Source organism: Haplochromis burtoni, unplaced genomic scaffold, assembly GCF_018398535.1.
Source record: "Haplochromis burtoni strain Fernald_Lab_line unplaced genomic scaffold, NCSU_Asbu1 Contig_2359, whole genome shotgun sequence".
NCBI classification, from domain to species: domain Eukaryota; kingdom Metazoa; phylum Chordata; class Actinopteri; order Cichliformes; family Cichlidae; genus Haplochromis; species Haplochromis burtoni.
Window position 1 is genome coordinate 559 of NW_024584720.1, and position 11,269 is coordinate 11,827.

At 37.8% G+C, this 11,269-nt stretch overlaps 2 protein-coding genes across 3 annotated transcripts; both read left to right on the forward strand.

The window, feature by feature from the left end:
• Nucleotides 1-691: 691 nt before the first annotated feature.
• On the forward strand, nucleotides 692-5,547 carry LOC102291864 (GTPase IMAP family member 7-like). 2 transcript variants are annotated; one of them, XM_042217624.1, is made up of 2 exons: nucleotides 692-800; nucleotides 4,058-5,547. In XM_042217624.1, the coding sequence occupies exons 1-2, from the start codon at nucleotides 740-742 to the stop codon at nucleotides 4,993-4,995; spliced, it is 999 nt and encodes a 332-aa protein (XP_042073558.1). In that variant the 5' UTR covers nucleotides 692-739; the 3' UTR covers nucleotides 4,996-5,547. The 2 variants fall into 2 exon arrangements, with proteins under 2 accessions (XP_042073558.1, XP_042073559.1); XM_042217625.1 differs by lacking the exon at nucleotides 692-800 and adding an exon at nucleotides 3,507-3,528.
• A 4,294-nt stretch (nucleotides 5,548-9,841) lies between these two features.
• LOC121813728 (GTPase IMAP family member 1-like) lies at nucleotides 9,842-11,005 on the forward strand (the record flags this gene model as incomplete). The annotated part of the gene is given in 1 exon segment (XM_042217623.1): nucleotides 9,842-11,005. A coding segment is annotated over 1 exon segment (867 nt). The 3' UTR covers nucleotides 10,933-11,005.
• Between the last annotated feature and the right edge of the window lie 264 nt (nucleotides 11,006-11,269).

An 11,269-nucleotide genomic window follows, 5' to 3' on the forward strand; every position in this document is an offset into this window, starting at 1 on the left:
CTTACATACGCATATCAAACATACTACATTTATTTTAAAAAAGCAGCTGATTTCAAAGACACTGGATTTCATGCACTGATTGGTTGTTTAATCTGCAGTTATGCATTAATGAAGCATTACATGTGCATGTACCAGTAAACTGTCAAGAGGGAATGAATGCATCAGTTTCTCCCATTTTTCAAACTTAACCTAATTAAAACTCCCTTCTTTGTTTAAAACTTCTTTAACTAGGATGAGAAACAGAAACATTTTACCAGTCCCTTATTCAAACTCTGAATTGTCCTGTTTTTAAAGCACTGAGGGGATTTACTGAGCTGTTCAACACTATGTCAGAATCAGAATACTTTAATAATCCCTAAAGAAATTATGTCTCAGTTCATTGTGCAGTCATCAAAGTATCTGCTTCAAACTATTTTTTTCAACAATTGCTTTTATTTATAAATGATTTTGCTATTATATGTGGCATTTGATTTTCAGTTCTGTTACCACTCATAAAATAAAAAAATAGTAGACACAGGTTAATGTGATAAACAGCTCTGATATATCAAATGTGAACAGTTATACACCATCGTGTTGTGGTTTCGCATGGAGTTGCAGCAAAAAATATCTGTGAGTGTACTGCACCCTGCAGCATCAGGTGTTGCTCATTGTTTTGTGTAGTTACAGTGTCAGTTTAAAAGTCCAACCGGTGACAAACGAAAGCACAGCCAAAGTGCAGCAAGAGAGCAGGTGGAAAAACATGCAGCAAGGACATCGTGAGGTCCCGGTGACGAGTGTGATTTCTTTTGACAACATGGACGGTTAGTCAAGTTTACTTTATATCAAATACAATGAAACGAAACGAATATGAGTTTAAAGGAAATGTTTTGTTTGGACAAACTCTGAATTATTAGCTTCTGATAAACTGAAAAAGCTGAATGAATCATTTCATTGCTCCAAATATTAGAGAGGGTCAGACTTGCTATTGGGAAGGCTGGAATGTTTGCAGTTGTCCAAGGGTCTTTTTGTCTACTGTGAACAGTCAGTGTGATATGATGTAGAAACCATGCATATGTACTCTCTTTTCCTCTGTGCAGTCTCCATGATGCACAAGAGCACATTACAAAGACCCATGCATCTCTGGGCATGCAGCCTCTCTTTCTCTCTCGATATTTTGATGGTAACACACATTATAACTGTATCTGTACTTCTGTGCTCAGGTGCTCTCCTCCTTTCTACACTTTTATTTTAAGTGTAATTACCTTCTTCATTAGGTAGAAATAATCTGCAAAATCAGCAAACGAGTGTTTTAGAGTGGCCAGTCTGGCAAAGATGTGATAGAAAATTACCAACCCATCAAATTCAAGTCAGCTTAAAGAACTCAGACATGAACCGAAACCTCTGGATCTTAAAGTACTCAAACAATAGCAGAGGCAACAAAACTTAGTGCATCTCTTTAGTTTTTGGTGTTGGTGTCATTTCAACATAATGTGGCTTCTGTAGCAGCAATTTCACGTCCTGTGCAGTGAAGTTCAAAGCTAATATGTCTAAAGAACGGAGAAAACAGAGGGTGACTTTGACTTTGAATGTAACTCTTGTTGTGACCTTGGTTTTGAATATGAAAATGAATGTAACTATTGATCAAAGTCAGAAAAGGAAGCACTGAAAACAGGAACATGCTTTACATAACATAATGCAAAACAAGCTAAAAGGAGAATGAGAGGGAAAATAGAAAAGGATTCATTTATCCAGTTTCTTCCGCTTATCCAAATCAGGTGAGGCTGGAGCCTATCCCAGCTGTCATAGGGCAACTGACGGGACAGGTCACCAAACTCTCATAGGGGTCAAAACAAATCAGCTATGTAACTACAAATACATAATTTATTCATCAAGTTAATTATGCCAGCCGTAATTGAATCTGATTACAGTGTGTACATTTCAGTACATTTCAGTGTGATCTGTAGTGAGCATAGGGAGCAGGTGAAAGACAACCTGTTTAAGTGAGAGAAGAAGTGTATAGAATTATAAAATAACTTTGTGTCAATGTGACTGAACTGACTCACGTGCAGACATAGGAAAAAAGTGGAATGAATGTTTATTTAGAAGCACCAAGTGAGCTATATACAAATGTGTGAACGTCAGGGGTTCCAGTGATCCATGAGATGGAGAGGAGAGGGACACTCCACTTCTGACATCCCACACCACTCTCCCAAACACTCATGCTCAGAGAGGAATCCAGAGAGGAGAAACAAGGACGTTTCCAGGGAATCTATATACAATAAACAGACGAAGACATCAGAACTGGGAAATCATAGGGAAACACGAGAGAGGGTTAGAGCCGGGGCTACACTAAAGTGAGTCGTACAAAAACCCAGCGAGGAGAAGCTCTTTTTCATTAGCAGTGACCAGGTCGCACAAAGATGGGGACAAAATTAGAGAGGCGTGGCTGAAATGGTTTGGACATGTGCAGAAGGATCACATCATCACGTACAAGGTCTTAAATTTACAGGTCCAATCATATCTTAAAGACCACATACTACATAGTAATGTATCAACTCAGACTGCTCAGATTAGGCTTAAAACTTTCCTTTTTGCTAAAGGATATAGAGGGGTTGGATCAGGTGACTCTAAATTTTCCCTTAGTTACGCTACAATAGGTCTAGGGATTCCCATGATGCACTGTTTCTTCTACAGTCACCCTTTTCACTTACTGTGTGTTTATACACCTCTCTGCATTTAATCTTTAGTTATTATTAATCTCTGGATCTCTTCCACAGTATGTGGTTTTTCCTGTCTTCCTCTTCTTACCCCAAACTGGTCGTGCCAGATGGTTTCTTCCTGTTAAAAGGGAGTTTTTCCTTCCCACTGTTGCCAAAGCAGTTAAGCAAAGGGGGGGTCATGTGATTATTTTTGCTGCTTTCTTTACCTTACAATATAAAGTGCCTTGACGAAAATGTTGTTTTGATTTGGAGCTTTATAAAAAAAATTGAATTGAATTGAGGGATAATATTTACCATAATAGACAAAGAATGTTGACCATGGAGTTGTTAGGCAAGAGAAAAGAGAAAGACCACAGATAAGATCTGTGGCTGTACAGTAGTGAAGGAGGACATGCAGAGAGTTGGTATAACAGAGGATGAAGCTAAGGTTAGGGCGAGATGGCATCATATGATTCGCTTAGGTGACCCCTAAAGGGAACAGGTGCTTGAAGAAGATTTCAAATATGTAACACATCCTTTTTCTGTATTTATAATTAGATAATACTTTTAATTATAGTATTCTAGAAGAGTAATACCATTTTTCTAGAGTCTTGACCTTCTCTTTTGCTAATCACAAATTTACTACAAGCATATTTAACTTTGCGTTACAACAAGGTGCTGGTCAAGATTTTTACATAAAAAATGAAAGAAAATTGTGGGTTTTTTTATATTACTAAATTTCGATATGCACGATAGTTCTCTCATTCTCATTCAAGGCGCAGTCACAACGTCCACAGGATCTGAGTAGTCGTGTGTCTCTGCGCTGATTTTACTTTCAAAAACATGGATGGTAAGTTGCAGTTATAATCATGTATTGATAATTAACAAAAACATGGGAAACAGAAAGGAAGAACCTTCTCTCCAACCAGCTGAAAGTGATTGTTTTTCTCAGTCAAGGTTATCTACTCCACTCAATACCTAAAGTAGTTGTGTAAACATTACCTAATATATTTAAGGCTGTAAATCTGAATATTATAGCAGAATAATATGGAGTATATGCTTGCTAGACGTAATAATTCTAAATTATTTGGTTGGTATCCACCATCTGAACAGCTAGATCTGAACTGTGCACAACAGTCAAAGAAATGAACATTCTTTCTACTGTACCACCATGTATTTTTAAGCCAATTACTGACTGGTTTGTGAACTTCATGCAGTTTTATTTACATTTAAAAGAAAGCAGACACGTCCATCATTTGCAGCTATAGCTTGTATATGTTGTCATAAATGTTTTATTTGACTTTACTGTTTATTTTTGTTGCACTGTTTAGACAGAGCAATAGATAAAGAACTGACACTGAATCATTACTGTCTTATAGAGTCAGCAAGAAGGATTGTGGTCCTGGGAAAAACTGGAGCTGGTATTGTCAACACCCTGTGTGGAGAGCCTGTGTTTGAAGTAGATCATACCCCCAAATCTGGAACAAGTGAATGTCAGGCAAAGTACATGTCAGTCAGTGGAAGAATGGTACTCTTTATTGACACTCCTGGATTTATTGACACAGACAGACCTGAGGAGGAGATGAAGTCTGAAATATTGAGGTGTATCAAAGAATGTGCTCCTGGTCCTCATATTTTTCTCATTGTGCTTAAAGTGGAGAAATACACAGAGCATGAAAAGGCTGTAATAGACAAAATTAATCAATATTTCTCAGTTGAAGTATTTAGATTTACTATAATAATCTTTACTCATGGTGACCATCTTCCTGAGGGAATGAAGATCGAAGAGTTTGTTAAACAAAGTGAAGCTCTGAGCGATCTGATCAAGAAGTGTGGGGGCCGCTGCCACGTCATTGATAACAAATACTGGAAGAACAACCAGGGAGATGAATACAGGACCAACCAGTATCAGGTGGCAGAATTACTCAAAACCATTGACGAGATTATTGATGCAAACAAAGGAGGCTACTTCACCAATGAGATGCTGCAAGGAGTGAAGAGAGATATTCAACAAGAGGAAGGTCGCATCAAACAGTCATCTCCAGACTTTACGGAAGAGGAAACTGCAACAAAGGCAAAACAATCTGTGTTTAAAAATCTGTTGTCAAAAGCTGCAGGAGTTACAACAGGAGCTCTACTGGGTGCACTCCTTGGTGGAGCGATAAAATTTATGAAAGAAGAAAGAAGTCTAGGTTTAGCAGTAGGAGTAGCATTAGGAACAGCAGCAGGAGTAGCTGCAGCAAAAGGAATGATGGCAGACGCAGCAACAGCATCTGACACAATTCCTGCTGGGTCTGCTGAGCCAGCAGCTGAATAGCATCAGTAACATTGGTTTGAAACAGATAATAGAGCTGACAGACAAACTACAGCACTAAACCAATTTTTTTAGAGGTATAAAAGGAGTTAGAAATTAAATATCAGAATTTTTGCATCCTCTGTTAAACTCTCAATAAAGTACCTTTAAAATCCACAGATGCACAGGATTCGTGTATATTGCTAGGAAACTACTCACAATCACTTTTACAAGCTGCCATCAGAGAGTCATTATTAAAATTATAGAACAGGAAACTTTAGAATCTTTTTGTTCATCATGATTGGATTTCTGAGTTGTTGTTTTTTTTGAATGCTTACTGTTAACATATAAATGAAGCAACATATGCTTAATATAATGTGTGAATTTTCCCATTATGCTAATACAGTCTTTATGTTCCAGTTTATATTTCAAACTTTACCCATGAACATGTCCATTACTCCAGCTTAAAACATTTCTTTAATAGATCTATAACTTTCAAATAACTTTTGCTTCTGTTTTGTGACGGTTTCTTTGTTACAAATGTTCACTAATAAAACAGCTAATTTTATCACATGTAACCAAGTGTCTTGAATTTTTCTTGACAGATTTCATTTATCAGCTGAATAGCCTCATGTTAATGATGAGCAGTAAGTAACAGATTCAGTTACTTACATTTCAATTAAATAATTCATCTATTAATTTCTTTTAAAAAAAACAGATATCAGCTTAAGTCAACTTTACTGTAACCTCAGTTTAATGCTTTTAAGTGTTGCTCACGTTGCCAGACTACTATCAAAGTTTCACATATTGAAAAATGCAACAAAAAATGAGACTAAATAAATCAAAACAAAATGCAGACTCTGGTATTCTAGGAATATCGATCGAAACTTTAAAAAAAATTATATATAGTTCACAAAACAAGAGAATCTATGCAGTCAGTAGCATTAAAGAAATGTGTGAAGGCCTATATAAAAATAATTCATAAACAGTGGTCCCTTGCTATATCGCAGTTCAGCTTGCGTCCTGATTGGCTGTAGACCATTGTCAATCAATCTCGTACCGTGTCTCCTGTACAGTACACAATGTGTTGAGCTTGTCAAATTTACATAAATCTTCGATCACTAGCAGTGTGACACTGAAGTGCTGTATTGTATGTTTGTAAGTTTTCTCCCCAACAAACACAACAATGTCGACAAAACATCATCACCTGCGGGCGGACTTCTTTTTATACAAGGTTTGAACTTTGAGAGTGTTTAAACAAGAGAGAAAAGTGTGAAAATGTCCATGCCTGTCTGAGAAAAGTGTATAAAGTGTTGAGGGGTTTTAAAGCCTTACAACATCTGTAATAATTATAAAAAATAAATGGCGGATTTCACTTATCACGGGTTACTTTTATAACGCAACTCGAGGGACCACTGTAATAGAAATAAATTCCACTTTCCTGAAGAATAGAAATAAAAATATTAAAACATCCCTAAGGGCAATGAAATACAGCTTAACTTTTTCTTTCTTCTTGCATCATGATCTTTTTGTGTCATGTAGTTATTTATTATCTTTATCTCTACGTTGCAGCACTTTGGATTATTATATGTAAATATACAGTGTGCGAAGTGTTTTGTTCGCTTCTTTTGGCTTAAACCCAGATAACAACTTAGACAGGTAGCAGAAGCGAAGCACAAGTCAAGTCAAGTACAAGAACAAAAGCAAACGACTCACTTCAGAGACACATCATGAGCCAGACTGTATTTTTGACACACTTTCCTCAGCATGGTGACAAGTAACTTTTAAATAGACATTACTCCAAAAATATGATTTTTTTGTCATTCAAAATCCTAAGGTGTGACCTGTTTTTTAAATCAGCTGAGTTCATTTCAAGAGCTATCTCCTTATAAGAAAAAAAAAATCTTGGTTCTCTAAGCTTTATTAATCTTATAAATACAAGCAAGATTTTTGGTTATATAGGGTTGTTTGGTGACACATGGCTTGCAAAGTAGTACTGCATTAATGGTAGTTCATGCTTTTCTTTTAATATCTCAAACATGCTTTAAATTTAGTTGTGTCACAAGAAATCCTTCATGTGTGGTTGGCAGAAAGGAAGTGGACCCAAATGCAGAATTCAAATACAAAACATAAACTTAAGGCGACTGCTTTATTGCTGGGAAAACTGTCCAAACATCCATCCATCCATCCATCCATCCATCCATCCATTCGCTTCCGCTTATCCTTTTCAGGGTCGCGGGGGGCGCTGGAGCCTATCCCAGCTGTCATAGGGCGAAAGGCGGGGTACAAACATAAGCTAACAAAAAACAAAGTATAATGGAAACTAAAAACAAAAACACTGAAAAATGACAGCTCAAACACCAGGAAACAAGAAATGAGGAGCTAACGCTTGAACTCTTTAACACAGACTCACACACAAGAGGAGGTACAACGCAAGAAAGGGCAACGGACAACACAGGGTTTAAATATACAAGTCAGTAATGAGGAAATGGGAAACAGGAGCGAAACACAGCTGGGATTCTTTAGACATAACGAGACAAGGGAAGGAAAACTAGACACACTGACACAGGGCAGTGGTGGTCCTAGCCTGTTTGGTGCCCTGGGCGAACACTCCCTCGGGCCCCCCCCCCCCCCCACACACACACACACAAAACATATTAAGGATTGTACATTAACATAAAACTGTTGTACACACACACACATATGAAGAGAGAGAGAGTATGCATAGTATGCAAACGGCTACCAAACAGCCATCATAATTCGTCATACAATGAGAACAGGACAAATCAACAATTGACAATGACTAATTAATATTAAAATCTGTAACATAATGTATTGTTTGGAGTTTAGTCTGTTACTGTTACTATTTTTACCATTTCTTCTTGGAGCAACCCACATAATTTCCTTAGGGATTAATAAAGTATTCTGATTCTGATTGTTTCAGGATGACCTGCCATTATCCAATGACACATCTGCTTACCTGCATCTTTTGCTCGTTTCTCCTCCTCTTCTTTTCTCTTTTTCTAAACTGAGCACCTGATGGCTTTGAACTTTTCTTGTCCATCTTCCATTGGTTTTGATTTTGCATTCCAGTATGAACACCCATCCCTCAACCCAAGGATCACCACAGCATGATCTAACACACCTAAACCTTAGTTCACAGATTCACTTTGTCTAGGGTGTACTTCTGAGATTTCACACAATCCAGGATTCAAATCATGAATACATAATGGGCTTGGATTTTCAACATTATAAATGAAATGCGCTCTATTTGGAAGCAGCCGCCCCCCCTCCCCTTTCGACAGGTTGTGTGTGAGACTTTAAATCATCAAACTGTAAAATATACATTTTAAATTGTTATTGATCCCTTCACCCCGAGTCCTAAAGTGTATATTTATTTTCTTACTCTTCTTATATTTATTGTTTGTTTACTTGCACTGCTGTAACTGGAGCCTCGTCATCTCGTCTCTCTATATACTGGACTGTATGTAGCGGAGATGACAATAAAGTTTACTTTGACTTCAGCAGTAAGCAGGTGCACCGAGGGCTCTCGCACTCACTTTTCACGTATAGAATTTCGAAAAAACATTGGTGCAAATTATAAGTCTGTATCATGATGTCAGGTGTTTTCGTGTTTGTTGTTTTGATTTTATTTTGTTTTATTTTCCGAGTTGGTTATTAGATGCTGCTCCAGCCAGTCAGAGAATTCCCCGCCGCCCCCCTCCTCCCCTCTCCTCCCTGTGCGGCAAGCAGCAGGTGCACCTCGCAAACGGAGGGCGCCTTTACTCCCAGCAAATGGGCGATAGAAACCGATTGGTGCCTATGCCATTCCCAATATGCGCTGTGACGCCGATGCCCGTGATGTCGCCCCCCACCACGATGCCGCCCCGGGCAACCACCCGTGTCGCCCGTATCTAAAACCGCTACTGACACAGGGCATGGACTGTCAAATTAAAACGAGAAATAACACGAACATCAAACCAGGTACACATGACACTACACAGGGAATACAAGGGAGGCATTCAGACAAAACCTAAAGGCTGGGAAAGCACAGCGGTCCTAAAGAATAAGTAAGAACATGAAAACATGACAAAAGACAAAACTATGAAAGCCCCACAAAATCCCAGAACACTGAATAAACAAAACTTAAACACGGAGTCAACCGACTCCAGACCTTGACAGAAATAAGTATGTTTGTTGGGTATGTAATACATTACAAGTAAAAGGAATCTAGACACAATTAGGATTTACAATAAATCTATTTCATAAAAACATACAAAATAGATTTATTGCATGAAAATGTTCATGCAAAATTTTGCTGAGACAGGGCCATCCTTTATATATAATATGTCCACTATGTCCAAGACACACATTCTGAAGTTGCAGTAACATCAGAGGGAGCTTTTTTATTTCAAACCAAAATTTAAAAATGGGAAAATTGTGGGAAAGCATTAAACAGAAATTATTCACATGTACATGTATATACATATTACCCGCCCAGTTTAATAGTTTCTGATGATTAAGGACCGTTGAATGTGCTTAACATGCGTTTTGTTTACTACCGATTTCTTGTGTAAATTAGACACCGTGGTCTGGCATGTCTATACTTTGCTGTGATACTGGGTTGATACATTTTTGATCTGAAATCTGATAATTGATCAGAGATGTCAGGAAGCAGATGAGTTAATCTGATTTTTTTCATCTATTCATTTTTTCTTCCAGTGTTCAGTTCAGTTCAGTTCATTTTTATTTCAAACATTTCAAACACGTGCCTTCACAATCATTACAAACTTTTATTCCATTATTTGTTTGAAAAGGAGTAGGCAGAAGTATTTACTTATTTGTCCCTACCCCCTTGTCTTTCTTCCAGTGACAAAGACAAGGAGGATTGTCCTGCTGGGAAAAACTGGAACTGGGAAAAGCAGTCTGGCTAATACCATATTTGGCGAGACCAGATTGAAGATTAATCATTTTAATGACTCAAACGCATGTTTGTCTCAGAGCGAGACCAAGACTGTTGATGGAAGAAGCCTAACTTTAATCGACACTCCTGGTTTCTTTGACCCAAGCAGGTCTGAGAAGTTGGAGCATGAGATGTTGAGCTGTATTACAGAGTGTGCTCCGGGTCCTCATGCTTTTCTCATTGTGCTCAAAGCAGAGAAATTCACAGAGCACGAAAAGGCTGTCATCGCACAATTATGTGAACATTTCTCTGAAGATGTTCTTAAATACGCTGCAGTGGTTTTTACTCATGGTGACCAGCTCCCTGAAGGAATGAAGATCAAGGATTTTGTTAATGAAAGTGAAGCTCTGAGTGATCTGGTGAGGAAGTGTGGGAGTCGGTGCCACGTCATTGACAATAAATACTGGAAGAACAACCAGGAAGATGAATATAGAAGCAACAAGTTCCAGGTGGCAGAGCTGCTCAATAGCATAGAAGATATAGTGACAGAAAACAATGGAGGATACTACACTAATGAAATGCTCCAAACATTGGAGACAGAAATACAAAAAGAGGAAAATCGGGTTAGAAAGTCATCAGAAAATCTGTCACAGGAAGAGATTAGAAAGCAGGCTAAAGTTAACATCATTAAGAGACACATGGAAAATGCACAAAAATCATGGCTTAAACCTTTTGTGGGTTTGGCAATCATCACAGGATTATTTGCAACTGTCTCAGCTTTGTTGATCAAATCGAAGTTTGGTAAAGTATTAACAGAAGTGCCAGCTTATGTGGTAGAACAAATACCAGAGAAAATCCCAATTCCAGTTAATCCAGTCCCTGTCCCAGTTCCATCTGTTCCATCTATTCCCGTTCCGTCTCTTCCTGTGTCATCTGAATCATTCCCCATTCCAGTCCCAGTACCTTCTGAAGAGGACGTTGTGGGGGGTTTTGAGGCCATTTGGAGACTTCATGTTTTGTATGAGAGAATATTCAATCCCTGGAGTCCATTTGAATAAACACTGACGCACAGACAGATAATAAAACAGCTTAATCATCATATATTGTCCTTTAAATCTTACATAAAAATAGCATTACTGTTATTTTGGCCGATTTTGAATCTTCATGGGAAGTATGAATGTGTTACTTTTTTTGTAATATCCTAAAAATGTTGAGTAAATAAAAAGTAGTGGTCATATATTAAAACATGTAGGGGAGCCCGGGGAATTGGAACGTGGGTCAGTTGTAACACTTAATTTCTTACAAGTTTTTCTACTTTATTTCAATTTCTAATAGCATTATCTGCTTTGCAGTTAAACTCATCAAACTTAAATTATGTTATTTGTATGTCTATGG